General features: G+C 42.9%; 1 protein-coding gene across 1 annotated transcript in view; it reads left to right on the forward strand.

Moving 5' to 3' along the window:
• The first annotated feature begins 2,401 nt into the window (after positions 1–2,401).
• itga4 (integrin alpha 4) overlaps positions 2,402–24,560 on the forward strand; it is a 325,335-nt gene continuing 303,176 nt past the window's right edge. The window contains exon 1 of the mRNA XM_068035544.1: positions 2,402–2,447. Coding sequence (XP_067891645.1) covers positions 2,410–2,447 — 38 coding nt within the window. The 5' untranslated portion in view covers positions 2,402–2,409. The remainder of the gene's footprint in view (positions 2,448–24,560) is intronic.

Genomic DNA, 24,560 nt, shown 5'->3' on the forward strand with positions numbered 1-24,560 from the left:
CAAAGATGCTCAAATGACACTTTACCAAATGGATTAATGCCATGTGAACTAACTGGAAGAAGACTGAAAACTCAACTATCTACTCTCATACATACACTTGTGCCACAAGTGAGAGTTGAAGACTTGGAAAAAGTGAAGGAGAGAGAAGATTGGGATTGTTCCAAACAAAGGTTGAACCACAACTGACACCACAAAACACGAAACCTAATAGACATCCAACCAGGATCTCTTCTGGCCCTGGCTTCTGTTTCCATCTTATTTGGCCAAGCAGGAAGTCTGCACTGCTCTGACTTCAGGTTGAAATGGCAGATCTGATAACATCATTGGAGCCTGATTTGCATATTTATAGGGGATTCTGCCAGCTGGAGGTGGGTGTACTTGCTCAATTATCATATTCATAAAACAGTAACCAAATACAATCGAATGAGCTTCTTTTCCCTCAGCAAAAGCAATTAGCCTCAAAGTTTGGATCGGAGACCAAAATAGCTTTGGAGAAGTGGTAGAACAGACACCACATCCCAGGTCCTGCATTGTCCAAATAGAGAGACGAAATTGGCGTGCCTTGGAGGCAGCCTCCTAAACAGGGAAATCAGTTATCTCCAAAATCTAATGGACCAGAGATGTTGCATTCATTCACCAATCCAGAATCAACTCGAATGAGGAATCTGAGTCATCTACTAATACCACTCTTGTACAACAGAGTCAGACAGACTACTCAGAAGACTCGAAACCTCAAACCGCCTCAAAAGGAAAAGAGGACTCATTACAGTAGTCCTGTGAAATCACCACAGCAATTGTCTATGTAAAAAATGGCAGACAGAGAAATGAAGGGAGACGTAGTATAATGTGGTATACTTGACATTGGGTTGTTACTGGGTTAAATATGCTAATCGTGCTGTATACCTCATCACAAGAAGTGATGTAGCACCACGTCTGTGGATCCCTCATGTACAGGCTTGAAAGATGTAAACCATAGCAGTAAGACGTATTTAATCGTTTCTTTTAACCCATCTGACTCTTCAGATATTCTGTACGAGATGAACAGTAAGCTGAATATTAAACTTTACACTTTCCTGATTGTCTTTCCCATTGCAGTCAACAATTTCCACTCTGATGAAAGTTATAATTATTCCCACAGACACTAATTTATAACTGGGTGGCGCAGTGGTTAGCACCGCAGCCTCACAGCTCCAGTGACCCGGGTTTAGTTCTGGGTACTGCCTGTGCGGAGTTTGCAAGTTCTCCCTGTGACCGTGTGGGTTTCCGCCGGGTGCTCCGGTTTCCTCCCACAGCCAAAGACTTGCAGGTTGATAGGTAAATTGGTCATTGTAAATTGCCCCGAGTGTAGGTAGGTGGTAGGAGAATGGTGGGGATGTGGTAGGGAATATGGGATTAATGTAGGATTAGTATAAATGGGTGGTTGTTGGTTGGCACAGACTCGGTGGGCTGAAGGGCCTGTTTCAGTGCTGTATCTCTAAAAAGAAAATGTATATAAAATTATGTGATCTTATACTTTATAATAAAGTTACAATTTCAATTATTCAATCACTATAAATAAGTGGTCCTGATAACATGTTGCAGGTTGCAAAGCATCCACCGCTGTATCCTTTGAGTTGCCATGAGCAATGCCATGAGAGTGTTATTAACATATAAAAGAGCTTTGCATCTAGTACGTTCCTTACACTTCAAAGTGTTGCACTTGAAAATATATGTCACATTTCATCTGATTTGCTCAATTATCATATTCATAAAACAGTAACCAAATACAATCGAACGAGCTTCTTTTCCCTCAGCAAAAGCAATTAGCCTCTAATTGACCCCAGAGTGTACCGGGGATTTACAAACAGCTGCCAATTTAGAGACAGAAATTATCCTCTAGTTGATCTAATGATGTGCTTATTTGTAACACTTCTCCACAGAGAGTACACTTTGTGACCTTAAAGGGACAGGCAAGGCTAAGCACATCTGAGTACCTTGCAATTTTCCTCAAGGCAGTCCCTGAATACCTATCAGGAAAGGGTTATGAAGATGTAAATATTGTCATTATAACTATATATTGATTATTACGTGACATAATCCTCCTGCCATTATAAAATAGTGTATTCTCAAACTTATCATAATCAATTCTCTAGGACGTTAGCTTGTAGTTATTAATGCTACTGTTGGTTTCAATGAATTTTGAGCAGCAAGAAAATAAACAGTGCAACTGAAGCCAGAATTGAGCCAAAGCTCAATCTCACTTGACTTTGGACTTGGGAAAAGGTGTAATTCAAATTCAGTCACAAGTACACATGCCTGTAGCTGGCACGGTCCTCTATAAATATGCAAATCAGGCTCCAATGATGTCATTGGATCTGCCATTTCAACCTGTAGTCAGAGTAGTGTAGACTTCCTGCTTGGCTAAACAAGATGAAAACAGCAATCAGGGCTAGAAGAGATCCTGAATGGTAAGTTTTAAACATTTTCTTTGCTTCATTGTGGGTCAGGAGGAGTAGGAGGGCTCGACTGGGTCCTGCAAGGAATCTTAGGGCCTCCCCTGCCTTGGGTTTTCCTGTCCCTGAATAGGATTCCCCTCCCTGGGGTCAATGGTGGTGACTCCTACTGCCTGATATTAATGGCAGGGCAGCTGCTTCTCATTGAATATCTGGCCATATTGGCTACTAGCAGCATATCAATGAGACACTGCTGTTAAAATCAGCTGAATTGCCTGGCTCTCTAGGCCCTAAGTTCTGGAAATCTCTCCCTACCTTGCTTTTCTCCTTTTAGACACCTCTTAAAATCTACCTCTTTGGTCAAGCTTTTGGTTATCTGGTCTAATGTTGCCTTGAATGTCTTGGTGTCTATGTTTTATAATGCTCCTGTGAAATGCCTTGAGATGTTATACTAAAGGTGCTACATAAATACAAATTTTGTTGTTCCCATTCCTGGATGGCCTGTTCACTCATTTTTACCTTATTCCTGGTAAAATAAATTAAAATTGAGACCTTGGATTTATAAAATACTATAAGAATTCAGTGAATTCTCAATGTGCTTCATCCATTAAATTATTTTTGGAGTGCAGTGACAGGTATGTAAACAAATATTGTGTACAGCCTCTTGAAATGGGGAATCTAGGACTCCAGGATATAGACTAGAATTTTATGTTGTGGTGGAGGCCCTGCCCACTGGCTGAAAAGTCAGGGGCAAACCTGTCTCCATTGGGCCTAGAAGCCCCACAGTGATTTTACATGGCTCAGGCCCTTAATCGGTTTTGGTGAGGACTTCTACTCCTCTGAGGCAAGTAGTCTTGCCTCCATAAACTGCCAGCCAATCAGAGGGCTGGCAACTTTTCAGTCCCAGCAGCGCTACTGAGACCAGTGGCCACTGCTTGAACTGCACCCAACCAGGACCAGCAAGATGGAGCAGGCCCTGCAACAGAGGCAGTTGTGTGGGGCCTCACCGTGAACAATCAGCTGGGCACCAATGAGGGGAGTTGTGGGGGGTGGTGCGATTTAAAGGGCAAGAGGAGGTGGTCCAGCGGGGTCAGCTAAGGCTGCTGGTGTGGTGCCCTCCATGGGTGTCTGATCTGGTAATATATCAGTGGTGGTGGGAGGGGCACCTTAAGTGGCAAATAATTGGGGTGGGTGGGCTATTTTCCACTTCCCCAGCCACTGATATATTACCTGATCGGATACCCTGTGCCCGATGGAGGGGGAGTTGGCGATGGAACAGCAATCCCCCACCCCCCCATCTCTCTGTGTCTCTCGATTTTTATACCTACCCTCCTCCCTCCTTTTCCTTCTTCCAGCAATCCCCCCCACCCCCACTGCCTTCAGCCTACCCAGGGTGGGTGCTGGGGTGTAAAAATGCCAGCCATAGTCTAAATGTTGGAGCAGGCCTTTCAGGAATAAAGTTCGGAAATGCTTCTACAGGGAAAGGGTGGTGGAAGTTTGGAATTCTCTTTTGCAAATGGCAGATGATGGTGGGTTAATTGCTAATTTTTAAATCTGAGATTCATAAAACCTCTAACCAAATATATTAAGGGATATGAGTCAAAGATGGGTATATGGAGTTTGGTCACAGAACAGCATGATCTCATTGAGTGGTGGAAGAGGGCAAGAGGTGACCTACTCCTTTTATGAAACTGTTGAAATTATATGATCACTGTTCTATTTATTACAATCAAACTTTACTTTTTTCTAACTGCCCTTTTTAAAAAAAAAAAAATGAACATAAATCCTTTAATGATTTCTGTGATGCAAAACGGTCAGTGACCACAGCTTCCTCTTCTGGAAGTCCCCTTGCACGTTGCTACATCAAGTTTAGTCTTTCAGTTATGTTTTCTTAATGTAAAAAGTCATATCCATATTTAGCAGAGCCTTGAAGCCTTTAACAGATGATCAAGGCACCACTTCAATCTATTAAACTTAAAAGGTCTTGCTTCTGGTGTGTATTCATAGTGCAAGAGAAAGAGTAGACAACACTTCAGAGTTGCACTTTTTTTTTCAATTGCTCATCTCTTTAGATAACATTCTGTTTTAATGCCTGTGTACAGAATTGTGAGAAACACCACCTGATATCCCACTTTCTCAGTTCAATTTTTTTTTCATTCGTTCATGGAATGTGGGTGTTGCTGGCAAAGCCAGCATTCGTTGCCCAGTCCTAATTGCCCTTGAGAATGTAGTGGTGAACCGCTGCAGATTGTGTGGTGTAGGTACACCCGCAGTGCTGTTAAATTAGATTTCCAGGATTTTGACCCAACAAAGATGAAGATACGGTGACATATTTCCAAGTCAAGATGGTTTGTGACTTGGAGGGGAACTTGCAGGCAGTAGAGTTCCCATGTGTATGCTGCCTTGTTCTTCAAGGTGGTAGAGGTTACAGGTTTGGAAGGTTTAAGGAGCCTTGGCAGGATGCTGCAGTGCATCATGTATATGGCACATCCTGCTGCTACTGTGTGCTGGTGGTGGAGGGAGTGAATATTTAAAAGGGATGAATGGGGTGACGATCAAACAGCATGCTTTGTCCTGGATAGGGTTGAGCTTTTTGAATGTTGGAGCTGCATTCATCTAGGCAAGTGGGAATATGCCACCACAGCCCTGCCTTGTGGAAAGGCTTTGGAGACTCAAAAGATGAGTTACTCACTGCAGCATACCCAACCTCTGACCTGCTCTTGACCAGCCATATAAATACTGTGGCTACGAGTTATATTTCTGGTCAGTGGTGACTCCTGGAATGTTGATGGTGGGGAATTCAGTGATAATGTCAAGGGAGAGGGTTTAGATTATCTCCTAATAAATGGTCATCATCTAGCACTTGTGTAGCACAAATGTTGTTTGCCGCTCACCAGCCAAAGCCTGGATGATATACAGGTCTTGTTACATGTAGACATGGACAGCTTCAATATCTCAGGAGTTGCGAATGGAACAGAACAGTACAATAATCAGTGGAGATCTCTATTTCTGTCCTAATAATGGTGGGAAGGTTACTGATGAAGCAGCTGATGATGGTTGTTCCTAGGGCACTACTGTGAGGAGCTCTTGCAGTGATGTCCTGGGCAGAGATCTTTGGCCTCCAACAAGCACAACCATCTTCCTTTGTGCAAGGTATGGCTCCAACCAGTGAAGAGTTTTTCCCCTTGATTCCCATTGACTTCAGTTTTGCTAGGGCTTCTTGGTCCCAAACTGTCAAATTCTGCCTTGATGTCAAGCACAGTCATTCTCATCTTACTTCTGGAGTTCCAGCTCTTTCTTCCATGTTTGGGCCAAGCTGTACTGGGTCTAGAGGCAAGAGGTCCAGGAGGAACCCAAACTGAGCATCAGTGGACAGGTTATTGGTGAGTAAATGCCATTTGATAACACTAACACTTTTCATCACTGCTGATGATTGAGAATGGACTGATAGGATTTATCCTGCTTTTTGTGGACAGGACATACCTGGGCAATTTTCCACTTTGTTGGATTGTGCTGCAACAGCTTGGCTAGTGTCATGGCTAGCTCTGGAGCGCAAGTCTTCAGCATTACAGCTGGGAATTTGAGGCTCATAGCCTTTACTGTATCTAATGCACTCAGCTGTTTCTAGATATCATGAGGAATGAATCAAATTGGCTGAAGGTTGGAACCTGTGATGCTGGGCACCTCAGGAGTAGGAGGTTGTCACTTTCTTTTTTCTTTGTGGCCAACTTTTTTTCTTTGCATTATAGATACTTCTCACTTTTTATTTGAGTTTATACTTTATACCAATGCATGGCATATAAGTAACAAATTGAATTAATTGCAAGCACAAATTCAACTTAGAGGGTACAAAATGGTAGCTGAGACATAACTGCAAGATCCAGGACTGGGAACTAAATATACCAAGTTGTACTATCTACAGAAAGAGTAGGAAATCTGGTACAGGGAGCAGAGTAGCTTCAGTGATTTAAGGATGAAATTGCTTCTAGGACAAGATATAATGTAAACAGACAGTGGAGACTTTATGGGTAGAATTAAGAAATAGAAAAGTATTTAAGGCTGCAGTAGGATTTGTGTTTAGGACCCTGGTAGCAGTTGTGAAATGGTAGAATTAATGTGGAGATTCAGCAAGCATGTAGTAATGGCAGCAGCTGGGGGAATTTAACTTCCATATAGATTAGGATAAGTAGACAAGCTCATATCAGAAAAGTAGTATGTTTCTTGGGTGTGTTCAGGATAGGTTTTCTGCAACAATATGTCCTAAAACAGCAAAAAGGAAGGCCATATTCAATGTGACAACCTAATGGCTGTGAACATTGATCTAAATCATAATATGATTGAGTTCAATGTTTTTTGAAAGGGAAAAATGCAGAACAGTTACTAAGATTCTAGATTTAGGTAAGGCTGACTTCAATGCAATGAGACCAAGACTTCCACAGCAGACTAGGCGAATCTGTTAATGGGTAAAATGATATCAGTGGGAGGTATTCAAAATAGAATTTAACGAGATACAGAATCAGTTTATACCCCTAAGGGGTAAAAGTTCTACTTGCCAAAATAAAACCGAGGGTGACTAAAGAGGTAAGGGACATTGTAAAACTTTACAAAAAGACATACAAGAATGCAAAAAACAGCATGGATCTGGAGGGAGGTAGTGGTAATTTCACTGGACTAGTAATCCAGCTAGTGCTCTGGGGACATGGGTTCAAATCCCACCATGATGAAATTTTGAATCCAATTAATCTAGAATTAAGAAAAATTAACGGTGACCATGAAACCATTATCGATTGATGTAAAAACCCATTGATTCACTAATGTCCTCTAGGGAAGGAAATCTGCCATCCTTACCTGGTCTGGCCTACATGTGAATCCAGACCCACAGCAATGTGGTTGACTCTTAAATGCCCTTTGAAATGGCCTAGCACTGAGTTCAAGGGCAATTGGGGTTGGACAATAAATGCTGGCCTAACCAGCGATGCCCACATCCCATGAACGATTTAAAAAAAAAAATGGAAGCGATACAAAGAGTGACAAAACAAAGTCAGAGCTACAAAAAGGGAGTATGACCAGAAACTTGTAAGGGATATCAAAATAACTTGTATTAGGGAAAAAGGGTGGTTAAGAACAATGTGGATCCTTTAAAAACTGACTGGTGATGTTATAAGTGGGGGAGGGGGGGAAGGAATGGTGGGTATGTAATGTAATTTTATATTTATAAATGATAAATGGACTTTATCAGTATTTGCAATAGATGAATGGGATGGCATGCTAGACATCCCAAGGAAACTGATATTGAATTAGGAACAGAGACTCATCAAAATTAACATAAGCAAAATAACAATAAAGAAGAAAATAATGGTGCTAAAGAGTGGTAATTCCCCAGGACCACATGGTTTTAAAGTAAATAGGTGAGAACATCGCGATGACCTTACTATGATCTTCCAAAGTTTTCTCAATTCAGGAACTGTTCCTTTAAATTGGAATATTGTACATGTCACTCTGCTATTTAAGACAGGTGAAAGAGGGAAACCAGGCAATTATAGACCAATTAGCCTAACATCAGTTATTGGGGAAATTACTGGAGTCTATAATTACGAACATACAAATTAGGAACAGAAGTAGGCCACTCAGCTCCTCGATCCTGCTCCGCCATTCAATAAGATCATGGCTGATCTGATTGTAACCTCAACCCCATATTCCTGCCGACCCTGATCACCTTTCACCCCCTTGCTTATCAAGAATCTATCTACCTCTGCCTTAAATTCAAATACTCTGCTTCCACTGCCTTTTGAGGAAGAGAGTTCCAAAGACTCACGACCCTCTGAGAAAAAATTCTCGTTATCTGTCTTAAATTGGGCAACCCCTTTATTTTTAAACAGTGACCCCTAATTCTAGATTCTCCCACAAGAGGAAACATCCTTTCCAAATCCACCCTGTCAAGGCCCCTCAGGATCTTATATGTTTTAATCAAGTTGCCTCTTACTCTTCTAAATTCCAGCAGATACAAGCCTGGCCTGTCCAACCTTTCCTCATAAAACAAGCCGCCCATTTCGGGTATTAATCTAGTAAACCTTCTCTGAACTGCTTCCAATGCATTTAAATCCTTCCTTTAAATAAGGAGACCAATACTGTACATAGTATTTCAGATGTGATCTCATCAATGCCCTGTATAACTGAAGCATAACCTCCCTACTTTTGTATTCAATTCCTTTACAATAAACAATGACATTCTATTAGCTTTCCTAATTGAGTACTGTACCTGCAAACTAACCTTTTGTGATTCATGTACTTGGACACCCATTCCCTCTGCATCTCTTACCATTTAGATATATGCTTCCTGCCAAAATGAACAAATTTCACATTTTCCCACATTATACTCAGTTTGCCAGATCTTTGCCTTATTTCCCTTTGTAGCCTCCTTATGTCCTCTTCACAGCTTATTTTCCTACCTATCTTTGTCTTCAGAAAATTCTGAAGGTAATTCTTAAAGGCCTCTTGGCCCTCGTGAAACCATGGCATCTCTCCTCCTTTGCACTATCATCAATAATGCCTCCCATGCTGCATCTGTCACTGGAACCCTTCCTCTGTCCTGGTGTTTAATTTTCCGTCTTTTTTTTCAAGATTGTTGCCATATTGTTCAGTGCAGCTTCCCTTTTCAAGAGGGACAGACTACCTTTAAGAACAGAAGGTTAACTGAATCACATGCTCTTAACACAATGTTTGGCCCCTCTTGAATGCAGAAGCATCCAGTAGCATGGAACCCACTTAACTGTATGCTAAAATCAAGGAGATAAGGTGGCAGCACCAAATTTATGTGCTGCCCACCTCCACCAGACCTGGCATGGGCAGGTTGCCAATTGACTCCCATGTCTGAAAAATAGGTTAAGCCAATTTTAGTCCTGTATTTCCTTCACTAATTGGATTGAAGCATTGTGAAATTAACAGTGCAAGTGCTAAGAAGGAAGTATAAATTAGAGTGGGTGATTTCAATTTCCAACCTGGTATAGAAAGAAAGATTGGGGTTAAGAAAGAGAAAAAAGAAACACAGAAAAAGTTTTAAAAGTACTAAAATCTAACTTTTTTTAAAAATAAAAATCTCCAACGATTAAAACCTGAAGGAATGTGACTCCATAGTTGTAACCGTTAATTTTCTGTGTATGGTGGTTGTTTGGCAGTAATTTACATTTATTTTGTTGAAGGGTATTTAGACTAACACTTAAATTAAACTTGCCACAGACAGTTGTATCTATTGGGTGAAAAATACAGAACTTCACACCATTGGAACATACGAGTAGGCCATTCAGCCCATCGAGCCTGCTCCAGTATTCAATGCATTTTAATGGTGAGGCAGAATGAGATGCCGCTTTCACGAAACTGCAGTGGCGTGGTGTGTTTTGGACAGCAACGTTTGGATATTTGAGTTTAACTGTGCATTCACCCTTTGCCTGAAGTTGTTATGCCATCTGCTTCACTGTTATTTTGACAGTAAATGATCAGAAATGTATTCTGCCAGAAATGTAAACTTAGTTGAGATGCTGCGAATCAGAAATAAAATGAAGTGTTGTATCAGCATCCAGTTCTCAATCTGAGAGTTACAGATAGATGCAATATAGAGATTTCACTGTCTCAAACCCTATTCTCTGACAGATGCCTCTTGCTATATTAGTGTGACATTTCTATTGCCCATATTCTTTAAACTTGCAACCTCTCAGGAAGAAGTTGCTTTCATACCATATGTTGCCACATTTGGGGAGTCTTAAACTAATTGAACACTGTGTGATGTGTTAACAGAATGACAGCATTATTTAAAACTGCAATTGTGGGAAATCTTCTAAATTAAAACAAACCCTATGCAGGAAGTGCGCAACAGTCTGTGTATATACTGTGTTGTAATTTTCTTCAAAAGTCATTCAAACTAAGAACAACTCTTTTTTTCCTTTGTAACGTAACAGATTATAGCAGGTATGGATGGCTAGATTAGAATATTCACAAGTAAAACAGCTCTTTTTTAAGTTGGAATTGATTCCTGAACACTATGAAAGCCGATCACCCTCCTGGGAGTGCGCACTGCACCGCCATCTGCTTGCAGCATGGCCCGCACTGTGCACCATCTTGAAGGATGCTCACACTGGCATCCCTTGTGCATGCCAGAAGCAACTAAACTTATCCTATCTTGACATCATGCAGCCCTACTGGCTGATGTGATACCAAGCTTCCAAATTTGGACCATGCAGGTCCATTCAATGAATTCACTCATCACTCATCAAGCTTTCAGCTGCAAGAAGGGCTGTGCACCAGTGCTATTTAAACAACTAGTCAAGTTGCAGGTGATGTGCTTTTGATTTACTTTTTTGGTTAGGCTGAGTTTGTGGAAGTACTGTGCTGTGTTTTTGGGAGTGTGTTTTTGGGAGTTGGTGTTTACAGTCAGGGAGGACAGAGGAATATCTGACCCAGGTATGGGTGCAGTGCCTCTTGGACTGAAATATGACCATGAAATGGAGCAGAGGATGCAGAGAGGGGAAGTGCTATGAAGAGATAGGAGGAGGTCTCTCCATGGAAGGCCCTAACACCAAGGGTTTTTCAAGAACGCTACTTATATCTATATCTGACCCAAGCGCAGTGCCTGAGGCAACTCGGGTTGAACAAGAGGTGGTCACTGAACTATGCCACTCATATAACCTGACCTGGCGCCTCACAGAGTGATGACGGCCCTGTCAGTAGCCACAAGTCACTGTTGCCCCTAACGGGCTCTGCGGGCACTGCAGCTCAACAGGGAGAGTTATAGGAACTGCAAGGGTTTCCAAATGTGCAGTTGATGTGTGCCCATGCTGACCATCATTTTGGTCATACATACATTCTGCTCCACTCAGTCCCACCCACCATCTTTGGCCCTTCTAGAAGAGTCTGAGGGTGGCTGCTCCGGGACAAGGGCTACCTTCTCTGTACGTGGCTGACCCCTGCACACACATTTCCCATTGCATGGGTGCACACTGCAGCTTGGCGGGAGTATTGCTGCCAATGCACCAGGCATTCCAGTGTGCATACCCATGTATGCTGCCTCATCTGAATCCTCTGCAGCAAAATTCATGTCACCCCCACCCTTTAGTGAACTGGCAGCTGTGCTACTCTTGTCCCTGCCCTGGCTGCAGGCCACTCATGCCCAGTGTCTTGCTGTGCAGATCTTGCCTCTATGCTATTCTCTAAATTGCATGTAATTTCAGTATCCGAGATAGTGGTTGCACAATCGAGTGATGGTGTTTCTTCATCGTTATTTTCTCCTTTTTCTTGCATCTTGATCCACCCCTGCATGGCCTCATTGCAGTTCTTTTGGTATCTGAAAGGCACAAGGGTAGGGTAGTGGTGAGGGCAGGTATGGAAAGTGAGAGGTGCATACTTACAGGGTCTGCAACTTGTAAATCGGAAGAGATTGTGGGATAAAGGGGAAGTGAAATTCGAGGAGGAGGATTTGGTATGAGCATAGACTCCTCTTCAATGGTTTCAGCCCCTCCACTGACCACTGCCTCATGAAATGATGTCCCAAAAATGGTGAGTACCATCTTCCCCATCGGGGTGAAGACGTGCAGCTGAGCCTGTGCCCCGCCAGTTCGGTGCTTCTGCCTGCAGTTATGCACCACTTCCTCATGCAAGAGGGAGGGAAGTGTTGTCAGTGAGTGTAATGCAATGTGTCTACGGCACCAGTGTGTAAGTTGAGATGTGGGTGTGAGGCTTGTAACAGTGCTAAGCATGCAAGGCTGAAGTGAAGCTATGAATGTTTGATACGAGTTGCAATTGATCGAGATTGTTAGGTGAGTGGTGGGGGTGTGGTGCATTAAGCAGCTTCTGAGGCTGGTGGTGCAGTTAATGGGATTTGGCATTTGAAGATGCATTCACTGACCTTGACCACTCATGTAAGATCATTGAACTTTTTGCAACATTGTATCCAGGTCCTCATGGTTCGACTCCTGGCATTGAGTGCCACAGCTAATGGTCCCAGAAGGGCCTCCTGGAAATAGGTGACTCCTCCACATCCTCAAACAAGACCTTCAATGTAGCATTGAAAAATCTTGGAGTCTGTTCTCCATTATGTTGTGCCTTTCTTTGTCTTTCCCAGATCAAACTCACTTTTGCAATGACTTCCAGCAATTGCGCCAGTGAAAATATACTTTTTTTTTTAGTGGCGTGGGTTGGCTTTAAATGGGGCTAGCCTCACTTTTTTTTTAATACTGCCTGCTTAGTCGTGCAGTCACTCAAAAGCAAGCTTAGTGCTGACTGCAAGCTGCAATCATTTTAAATCAGCTTGAGGCATGAATCTGTGTGCTGCCTGCATTGGAAGCAACAGGGGCTAGTTAATGGCACATAGTGATCTTTGCATCCATTGTTTTGGGTCTTATTGAATTTCGTGCCATCTGTTTTTATTCAGATTTCCAGTAGATGCAATATTATTAACTTACTGGCAGCAGTGTTGAAATCTCTATTTATTTTTACTGGAACTCTTTTATCATTGAAAATCTGGTATGTGAAGAAAAGTCTTACTTACTGTTAGACCATTGAATGCCATGTGTATCTGTGATACGGTTGGGGAGATAACTGCATGATGCAGTGTGTTTTAGTCGTGTATGCCAGCCTTGGCACAATGGTAGCATTCTCCCCTTTTTGAGTCAGAGGATTATGGGTTCAAGCACCACTCCAGAGACCGAAACACATAATCTGGACACTTTTTTTTTTGTGGAATACTGAAGGAGTGCTGCACTGCTAGAAGTACTATCCTGTGATTGAGATGTTACACTGAGGTTCTGCCCGCTCTCTTGGGATATGTAGGGCTGGACTTTGTGCTTTGTTTTAAGGCAGGTTCTATAGCAGGGGCGGGGGGCTGGAGATTCTCACAGATTTGTCTGCCATGGAACCCGACACCGTAATGCTGGTTTCTGATTTTTCTCGGAGACGGCAAAAATTCTGTGACGACATTTCTGCTGCTCTGTGACAGGACTGTACTTTTAAATACCGTTGTGCACAAATTAGAATTTAATTCACCGTGATCCTACTTGCTGTTTGCTATCTTCTGCTTGATGTGCGACACTTGCGTGCCTTCGCTTTCCCGTCTTTGAAAAGCTGGCGCCACTGAGGCAAGCGTCCTCGGTGCCTGCAAAGGTTAGGTAAGTCGTGCATTGTTATCCTGTTGAAATTTGTTTTAAAGTCCGACATTGCCACTAAGGTCAATCTGCAGATGTGATGGGTGGTTGGAACTCTGCAAGTGTATACTGTTGCAGGGAAGAACTCTACAAGTAGGTGTTGTGGTGGGGAGAGGATTGAACTCTACAATCCAACATCTGGCGATGCCATAAATGGCATAGCCAATGCCACCCTGCCACATGATTGGGCGGAACAGCTACCATCATTATGCTATGTGGCTGCCCGCTGCGTAATTGCAGCTGCAAATGTCACAGGCGGCTCGGCCAACATTTTGTGAACCTGCCACCACTCCTGGTGGCGCAACATTAAAATACAGCCTGTACATAGCAAAAAGGATTTTTTTTTTTGGTCTTCTGGCTAATATTTATCCCTCACTAGCACCACAAAACAGATAATCTCATTTTATCTCATTCCTGTTTGTGGAACATTATTGTGAACAAATGGCTGCCATATTGCGATAGTGCCCACACATCAAAAGTACGTTATTGGTTGAGAAATGCTTTAAAACATTCTGAGGATGTGACAGTTGCTATATAAATGCAAGCCCTTTTTGAAGTTGGTTGGTCTATTCCCGAGAAGACAGAAGGACCTTTGTTTTCTAACTGGCATTAATCGATTTAAAATAATGCCAATGTAGGCTACAGGAAGAGAAACTCAATGCAGGGAGAAGGGAAAGGGAAGAAAAATGAACATGAAAACAAATGGAAGCCCTTTTTTAAACTAGGGGTGGGATTTGGGTGGGTATGGCAAGCACCAACAGGACAGCAGGGTGGGGCCACGGGTGATTTTTAACACCTTGGCTTTTTAGGCACATCACCTGTTAGCTACCTGCCTGTAATGGACAAAGTGACAGCTGGCTGATGGGTGGAAGTGAACATTTGGGCAGCAGGAGGCAGCTGGCCAGCACCAAGGAAGGCCTGCTCTTTTTCTTTTTGGATGGCATCCATTGGCGATTCTGCCATTCACACCAGGTCTAGCCGCATCCTTTGTTTCTTGTCACATGACCACTCCCTTTGGCCAAGTATCATTCCTTTTGTCATTTAATCTCTCCTGTCTCTCCCCCTAGTACTGCATTCCTTTTTTTTTGTTCTTTTGCTGCTTATCCTGCCACTGTACTTGTTAAACCTCTAATATTTTCTAGTTCTGGTAAAAGGTCATTGACCTGAAATGTTAGGCAGGATTTTCCAGGCCCCAGGGAGGTGGGGGAGCCACATCAGGATAGCACCCTTGAGCAAACCTGTGGTGGGACCGAAGGTGGATCAGCTGAATGGAGGTGAGCAGCCAATTTTAAATAATTAAAGGCCCTATTGTTTTTTTTTCCAGATCGCTAGCATTTTGCTGGTGAGGATTGGCCCCCTTTTCACTTCTTCTCCTGCCCTCCACCCCCCCACCCCCCCACACCCCAACAACATGGGGTGGCCTCTAGCTTCATGGAGGAAGCCTCCCTGCAGTCATTTGGGGGACATTGGAGCTGGAGGCTCCACGCCCCAAAAACTGAGCTGCGGGAAGGGAAGGCTAGCCCCAATGGACCATCTGAAGGGGCCTGCCTATTCAGCCCCTCTGATTTTAAAAGTTTTACATGCCTCTCTGAGGGCGCCTCCTGCCAGCAAGTGTGGGCTTGGGACCATCATTTGGTCCCAACATTGGGGTCCCGAAGCCAGTGATAAAATTCAGCCCAAAACTCTTTCTCTCTCCACAGATGCTGCCAGACCTGCGTGTATTTCTAGCTTTTTCTGTTTTTATACTAAATGAGGCTTGTCAGCAAGGCAAGGGGTTTCTGGAAGGGAGATATCAGGAAAAGGGCAGCTTAAACCTTTCTTATGGCACCCAACCAATATTAACTACCCACCCACCCAGCTTCCAGCAGGAAGGTAGGATTAAAGTTGACCCTTGAAAGAAAAGATTAGTAGTGGAAAGGAAAAATAACAAAAACAACTGCATTAATATCGCATCTTTTAATGTGGGAAACTGGTCCAGGAAACATAAGACAATAATGAACAAAATTTTAAATTTGTCTTTTGTGCTCAGAAGAAAAATGAAAACTTAGAAAATTAAACTCGTGAGGAAAAGCTGGAGAAAGCACAGAAGCTAAAACCGACAGTAAAAAGGAGATCAGAGTCACTCTGTGATCTGACATTTCAAGCCCCCAAGTGTGTGACCTGCGTGCTGTCTGTTTACCACCATTAAGCTGCAATCATAACATTGTGACTGAAGCTCCCAGCTGCTGCTCTGTGCCTGCCACAGATATAACAGAGCATATCCGTGCCAGACTGGAGAACTGTGAGCTCCGTGAATTGCAACAGACCAACCCCATCACAATTGGCCCTTCTTTAGATGTAAACCCTGGATTTGGGGTGAGGTGGCATAATTTCAAAGTTTGCAGGTGATGCAAAACTCTGAAATGTAATAAGCAGTGAGGATGATAGTTGCAGACTTCAGGAGGGCATAGACTAGTGAAATGGACAGGAACCTGGCATATGAAATTTAATGCAAAAAAGTATGAGGTGAAGTATTTTAGTAGGACAAATGAGGGGTGATATAATCTAAATAGTATAACAAAGGGGGTGCAGGAACAGAGGCACCTAGGAGTTCATATTCGCAAATCTTTTAAGGTGGGAGGACAAGTTAATAAGGCTGTTGAAACAGTATATGGGATCCCGGTTTTTATAAGTGGAAGCATAGAGTACAAAAGCAAAAGAAGTTGAGCTTAAATCTTTATAAATCTCTGGTTAGACCTCAGCTGGAGTATTGTGTGGGCATTACACTTTTGACAGGCTGCAGAGGAGATTTACTAGCATGATGCAAGAGGTAAGGGACTTCAGTTATGTGGAGAGCCTGGAGAAGCTGGGATTGTTCTTGGAGCAGAGAAGGTTAAGGGGAGATTTAATAGACATGTTCAAAATTATGAAGGAGTTTGATGCAGTAAATAGATACTTTCTATTGGCAGGAGGATCAGTAACTAGAGGACACAAATTTAATTTTCAAAGGAGCAAGTGAGGAGATGAGGACTTTTTTTTTTAAACCACTGAGTTGTGATGATCTGGAATGCATTGTCTGAAAAGGCAGTGGAAGCCAATTCAGTCGTAACTTTCTAAAGGATGGGGAAAGAATGGGGGAGTGGGACTAATTGGACACTTTTTCAAAGAGTTGGAACAGGCATGATGGGTCAAATGGCCTCCTTCTGTGCAGTATAGTTCTATAAAGCCTGGACTGGATCTGCATGTTGATTCCTGCCAAACAGTGGATGGTGGAAAATTGTGCTACTCTCCAGTCTTAAATAGTTTCAGGCCAGAATTAAAATCTGACTGCCTAAAGGTAAATAAGTGCATGTGGGAACAAAATTACTTTTCAGTTTTACATTCTTTGAAGAAACTGATATGGCTAAAAAAAAAAGTGGCTGTCAGTAAGCTGTATGGTTAACCAAAAATATGTGGAGGCAGGAAACAGAATCTGTGGGAAAGTGCTAAGTGTAGCATGGCACCCAAGCGACCTTGTCTGATGGCTGATAAAGCAGATGTACTGCTGCATCAGGTGGGTCTGATAAGGGTTTCCTTGTATGGTATTTGAGGGAACTTGCTTCAGAGGACAACACTGCAGCCTGACAGGCAGTTTTCAATATCTGATTCCTATTTCTTTTCTAGTTCAGTGATTTTATTTTACTGTAAACAATCTCAGCATGCTCTGATAAGAAATTCTAAATATTTTAAATTCTAAAATACTGAAAATAGAAAAAAGTTGCGATTCTTTTGTATAAATTTAAAAAACTCTAGAAAGGCATAGGACTGGGGAAATTAAAATACAACAATACTAAATTAGAATGTCCATCACATGCAATGCTTTTCTTTCTGCATATTCCTAAATGGATGTTAAATTGCCCTTGTGCCTTATTTCCATGTAATTTTCTAATGTTATAAAAGGGATTCCTTTGGTTCCTTTGTATGTTTCATGCCCTTACATTGGCCGAACTTTACACTGGGCAGGTGGGAGCCTGCTTCCGCCCAGCCTAGGGTTCCGTCCCGTATTTTACAGATCCCCAGGCTTTAATTGGCCTGGGGCGGGACTTCCACCCACTTGAGGGAGGAGATCCCGCCTCAGTGAGCTGCTGGCCAATCAGCAGGCTGGCAGCTCAGTCTCAGCAGCGCCACCAGGAGAGGTGGCCACTGCTGGGACTGCAGCCCAGCTGACTGAGGAGGGTACCAAGGAGCCGGGACTGAAGGTAAGTTTGGGTTGCCTCACCAGGGGAATCGGTCGTGCCCTGGTGAGGATAGGGTGGTCGTTTGGGAGGAGGGGGGCGTCTTGGATCCCAGGGTTGGGTTGGGAGGTAGGGGGGCTCCTCAATCGGGCACTCTGTGCCCGATTGCCAGGCCCGCCCCCACCCCCCAGGGCGCAGAAAGGCCGGCAGCTATAGCTGGGCGGTCTTTCATGTCCCCGGCACACCTGCTTGCCAGGGGTAAAATACCCGTGGAGGCGGGCGAGGGCCCATAAGTGGCCGTTAAGTGGCCACTTAAGGGTCTTGATTGGCCTCGGGCAGGCTGGCCGCTTCTCCCCCACCCCCTTTGCTGGACCTAATTAAACTTGGTCAGAGGCAGAATTGGGGCGGTTAGGCCTCCCGGAGCATGCCACAATTTTATGCCGCCCCCACGCCATCATCCGACCTGTTGGGGTGGCATAAAATTCCAGCCATTGTTTCCAACAGCACAAATTTTCAACTATCATTGTGTAAAAGATGAGGTGTGAGATTTTTAAGCTCCAAATCATGCACCAGACTAGGTGAGATGGTAATTTTGGAGTGCAGCAATTTTTTTTTGTCTGCTTTCTTGTAAGCTGCACTAGTATAGCAATTTTGCTGTTATTTTGCAATACTAATCTTGAGGTTTTTTTTGTTGTGATGTGGTTCATTTTTTGAAATTATTAATTTATTTTTTGTGATCTTGACGCTGATAGAGCAATCTTGTGCAAGCATGCAGAAAAGTGTACAGGAATAAGCAATGATTAAAACACGAGGCAGTGTTCAGAACTCGTCAGGTCAGGCAGTATCTGTGGAGAGAACAGACAAATTGATGTTTTAGATGTGAACTTTTTCAGAAATATCCTTTGCTTCTCTGACTGGATCATTGCTTGTTCTTTGCAGCCTCACTCTTCGATCAGAGCAATTTGCAATGATTTGGCCCGACTTCTGCAATTCTTCTCAAATCCCTTTCCTTGCTATCTTTCCTCCCACTTTAATAGCCTCCTTTTTTCAAAAAAAAAAACTCTTCGATCATCTCTTTGGCCATTTTATTTCAATTTGTTCATCCCTGCTTAGTAGTCACCTTTCTCCCTTGTAAAGTGTTCTCATATGCTTGTTGTTTGAGGGGTGCAATAAAAATAAAATTGTATCAATGAAAAATAAATCTGATTTCAAAATTGAAACTGCTGGAAAAATATATTTTTGTGTAGAATAATCTGCTATATGGAGCTCAATGGTGCCTTTTGACACTTGAAATCAGGACAAGCATAATATTAACTGCTGATACTGCTTTTGGAGGAGTGTGTGTGTGTCCCACGTAGGAGACATGAACTTTGCATGTTATGTTCCTGATCCCTTCTAAGGCCATCAAACCTCTGGAGGCTTCATGTGGGAATTCTCACATGTGCATTATTGGCTGTGCCTTACTTTGGGATGTCTTGGAGATCTGAAAGGCACGATATAAATGAATTATTTTTTTTCTGTTGTACTCAAGTTCTCATGGAAAGGGAAATGTTAAATAGGATTGTATCACGTATCCCATCTTAAATTGTCATATGTATCCACTCAGTCTATTATGTTTATTTCAATATAACCAAAACAGTAACTGTATAAAATCATAATATGAAAAATTCTCCCTGCTATGGGATAGAAGCTTGCAGCTATAGTAAGCCATGCTGAACTTGTGTGGGTCTTTTTTTTTAATCAGATGTTGGCATTTGCTGCCACTAATTGCATTTTCATTTCCTGTTGTAATTATTCCATTGCATGTTTACTGTGAGAACTGAAAATGAAGTAGATCACTGAGGAAAGAAATAACTGTTAATGAATAATCATCAGTTGGAAGTCAAATTCATTAACTCGAAAGAGCTAGTGTAAGATTAACTACTATCCATGTATCTCCTACATGTTGTGCATTGTAAGAAGATAATCACAAATATTCATTCACCCTAAATTCAGCAATTATATTTCATTATAGAGATTCATATTTATTTTGTATTAAATGATTTTGATCGTATTCATGATTTGGAGTGCTAATTAGAAGGTGCTACATTTGGAGAGGTTGAGGCTTACTGATCAGAGCCTGTTCCATTAGCATGTGATCCTGTGTGAATGTGATGACAATCTGCTTGCACTAATGTGACCATGTTGAACTTCAGTACATTTTTTACAGTTGTTTGCACAACCAGTTGTCTTCAAGATAATAACTTCACACTTCCAGTAACTAATCATCATAACAGCTTTTTAAAAAAAAAACAATATTGCCAATTTTCAGACATATTTCCTTATTTAACCTGTGTGCTGGAAACACAGCTGACACATTGAGTTTATTTTTTTTTCTCCTTTGTTTCAGCTGACTTAAATACAATATTTGTGTGGATATATCAAACATTTTTGTTGGTCTTCGTGTGAAAAAGCAATGGCATGTGGTAGTCTTAGTTTAATAAAATCAGTCCAAAGAATATGATTTAGCCAAAAATTTAAAAGTTAAAAATTACGTAGTCTTTTAGTCAAGGTAGTCATTTACACTGTTTCAAGTTTTATGATGTTTACTTAATTTCCTCAGTTATGTTTTAGATTGCATTATTGATCATTCAAAATAATTTACTTAAGAGGTGTTCAAATAAGGCCATAAACAGTACATTCCTGAAACACATTCTTATTGTTGCAACCAGGTGAGAAAGGTGTCTAGGGGTCCCTCTCAGCCTTCACCTGGTCTTACATAACAGGGTTTAATTTTAAACACATTGCATTTTTAGCTCGCCCTCGGTGAATCCTTGTTCACCGCTTTCCAATTATAAGCCAAAGAAACCAGCACAAGCGGGATTTCTTGGGTTTAAAGAAGAAAAGTTGAAATTTATTAAACTTAAACTTAGAGTTTGGCGCAGTGGTTAGCACCGCAGCCTCACAGCTCCAGCGACCCGGGTTCAATTCTGGGTACTGCCTGTGTGGAGTTTGCAAGTTCTCCCTGTGTCTGCGTGGGTTTCTTCCGGGTGCTCCGGTTTCCTCCCACATGCCAAAGACTTGCAGGTTGATAGGTTAATTGGCCATTATAAATTGCCCCTAGTATAGGTAGGTGGTAGGGAAATATAGGAACAGGTGGGGATGTGGTAGGAATATGGGATTAGTGTAGGATTAGTATAAATGGGTGGTTGATGGTCGGCACAGACTCGGTGGGCCGAAGGGCCTGTTTCAGTGCTGTATCTCTAAACTAAACTAAACCTAAACTCTAATTTGGTTGATGCCTACGGGTACATGACGTGCCCACACTAGCATGCATACACAACACATGCATGCAAATAGAGACAGAACAGAGCAGAAGTTTGAGGCAATATCTGAAGGGTTTTTGTTACGGTTCTTCGAGCTCACTGAGTCCTTGATTGTAGGTAGATCTTACTTTTTGTTGGGGCCCAGTATTCTTGAATCTCATTTGCTGTAGGAGACTTTTCTCTCTTGGGGTTCATGTGTCTTCAGTGGATTCAGAGGCTTGTGAGAAAGAGATGGGAGCAGACAGGAGAGAGATCTCTGTCCAGGAGCAAACAGTCTTTCCTGTTCAAACTGTTTGTACAATTCAGAAAAAACCCAGGTTGCCAAGCAGGTTAGTCATGTGACTAACTAGTCTAACCACGTCTTGGATTGTATCACCTTAGCAGTCTCCTGGAATGCTCCCCTTACCACAATACCTGGTGATCAAGGTCCATTGTGAGTTGAATGTGTCAGGGAATGGTCCTTTTTTTTGTCCTTCCAATCTGTTAATTTGCAAATGTCTCTTCCAGCCACGGCTGATCTGTTTAACAAGTCCTTTCTTCACTCCAGTAATACTTTAAAATCAATGTGCCTCATTCTCGGCAGGTGGGGGCCTAGCATGACATTTATTTTAAAGTTTAGTTTCTGGGTTTCCCATCTAAATGGCAATCCACATAATGTAATCTCAACTCTAGTAGTTAAAGGAACACCCCAAACATGCAAGTTAAAGCAGGTGAAGTTGGGAGGGGCAAAGGCTGTGGCCTGCTTCACAGATGTCTCCCTGAACGTGGTGTTGAGGGCTGTGAGGACCTGGAGGGGCTTAGTGTTCCCTCTCAACAGGAGGAAGAGGAGGTCTGCTGTAGACATGAAGGCATGGTTGGAGGTTTCCCAGGAGGTCAGCAGCAGGAGGGTGGTGCCATGCTTCTGAGTCCAATGTAGGAAGCACTTCAATGGCCTAAGCAAGGCAGGAAAAGTGAGAGCAGTGGCAAATTACTGTACATCCTGTTGTGCATATCACCCCAACCCCCCTCACTCTTAAGCCTACTCCACCACATCATTCCATGCACCTACTTACCTTGTAGGTGCACCATCCCTCTCTGTGCATTTCCTCACATCCCCATCTCACCATCCACCACTGACACACACCCTCATTCTAAAGCAATGCCATCCACATTCCTCAAATGCCCTCCGTCCATTGGGTGAACACATGCTATGAACTCTGAGGTCTTTTCTTTCCTCTGCAGGATAAGAGAGCACAGAACAGAGAACCAGAGGTTCTCACAATTAGCAGGTGCAGAGGAGGAGGTCTTGGAGATGGAGTCCTGGCATGGTGATAGAAACAAATAAATATCAGACAGCCACATGGCATATAAACACTCAAGTCATGTTGACTTGATGTCAGCAGCAAGTGAAATATGACCATGTGCATAATAACTTGAAAGCATTCTTACCTTGATGATACGCATTCATGTCTATTATCTCCCCCAGGGTCTTCATGCATCCATCAGGAGATGGTTAAGGTTGCCCATGATGACGATGACAACTCGTCAAGTGAGCTCACTCCCTCCTGAAGGTGTACCATCACCAGATTTATGCAGGTACTCAGTTCAGTGGGATCAATTAGAGATAGTTGGGTTCTCACATGGTGACTTGCACTTCACAAATGAGCAAGAGTAAATGGTAGCATCAGGGACAGCAGTCGCATGTCCATGCCTGAGGGCACAGGCTTCTGCAAGCTCCACTCAGCTGGATGTAGATGCTGTATCTTGGGGGATACGTGAAGAGGTGGTCATTGATCAGCTATAGAGGTTTAGTGATGTACCAATGGGTGCTCCAAGTGCACAGTCCATGATTGCAGAGATTGGAGGAATCTGCCTGAAGTATGTGCAGGTGCTGTTCCAGGCCATTGTGGTGATGTCTTCTTGCATGGATAGAGTAGCCAACTGCAGGGATCATTGAATGTGGCAATCAACCAGTGCATGCAGGCCTTCAAGGACTTTTACATTGCCACCTCTTAAATAGGCTGAACAATACCCTAGTTGTGGCTTTGCAGTTACTGATCTGCAGAAAAATGTTCTCCAGCTCATTGACAGCAGGAAAGTGCAGCTGGACCATGAGAAAGATGATGGTGAAAGAGAACATGGAAGTGAAGCCTCTGCTCAAAGCACATACTTCTCACCTGTTGCCCCTGCTCCCCTTCAGTCAGAGTCCCACATGCTGCCTTGTATCCCAATAACTGAATCTGTCCCTGAAAAGGTGCAGCTGCAGCAGTCTTTGGCAGGGCCCTTACAGGTTTCAAAACCCAGAGGATATCAACTAAGAGCATCTCAGCAGTTAAAGCAGGGATGTGAGCAGCCTACCTCTAGCTCTGCTGAAGCCACAGAGGTTGCACCAAGTAGAAGTGCTAGGAAAAGGAAGATTAAAGATTTGTAGTTGCACATTGGGTGTGTTAAACATTGTTAAGTTTCTGTTATGTCTGAAGCAGCTAAATATTCTGTTGTATCACTTTCCCATCTTTCCTATTATCAGTTGCTAGCTGGCAAGTGACCTATTCAGTTTTTGATGAATGGAAAGACATGAATTGTCGATGACCAATGTGATCTGTGAAAGGGATGCTTGGTTGTTGCAGGACTGCTTGGTGTTAGTGACATGGAGATGTGAAAAATACATGTGGTTGTTAGATGGTGGACTGTAGGAACTTGAGAGAACCTTGCAATAATCAGAGTATCTCAGGCAGCAATGTGCACCACTGGTGGTTCATTGTCTGCATCACCTTCCATCTCATCTTCCTTCTCCTCTGAATTCTCCAAAGAGTCTCCGTGCTCTGTGCTTGTTCCTCCTGCAGGTCCAAACCTTACTGCCGCAAAATGTGCTGAGTATAGCACACCATGCCCTTTCTGGAGACCCTGGTTGGTGTGTAATGAAGGATGCCTCCAGATCTGTTCAGGCACCTGAAGTGCTGCTTCAGCATGATGATGGCTTTTTGCTGATGCATCTGATGATATGGCATTCACTGTAGCACTCCTGGGCCTCATTCCTTGGGTATCTGAAAGGTGTCACCACCACTTCTCCCACCACTCCACTGTCTCTAAATTATCAGATTGCTTGTTCTATGTCCAGGACTGGATGAGCAGAAATTTCCTCCAACTAAATATTGGGGAGACCAAAGCCATTGTCTTCAGCTGTGGCGTAAACTCCATTCTCTAGCAATGATTTTATCCCTTTTCCATGACAAGTGGCTGAGGCTGAGCCAGACTGCAATCTTGGTGTCATATTTAACCTCAAGATGAGCTTCTGACCACATATTTACACAGTCACCTAAGACTGCCTATTCCCAGCTCCATAACATCTCCCGATTCCTGCCCTGCCTCAGCCTAACTGCTGCTGAAACCCTCATCTCTGCCTCTAATAACTCTAGACTTGATTCTTCCAACACACTCCTGGCTGTCCTCCCATGTTCTGGC

Source organism: Heterodontus francisci, chromosome 7 (genome assembly GCF_036365525.1).
Source record: "Heterodontus francisci isolate sHetFra1 chromosome 7, sHetFra1.hap1, whole genome shotgun sequence".
Taxonomy (NCBI): Eukaryota; Metazoa; Chordata; class Chondrichthyes; order Heterodontiformes; family Heterodontidae; genus Heterodontus; species Heterodontus francisci.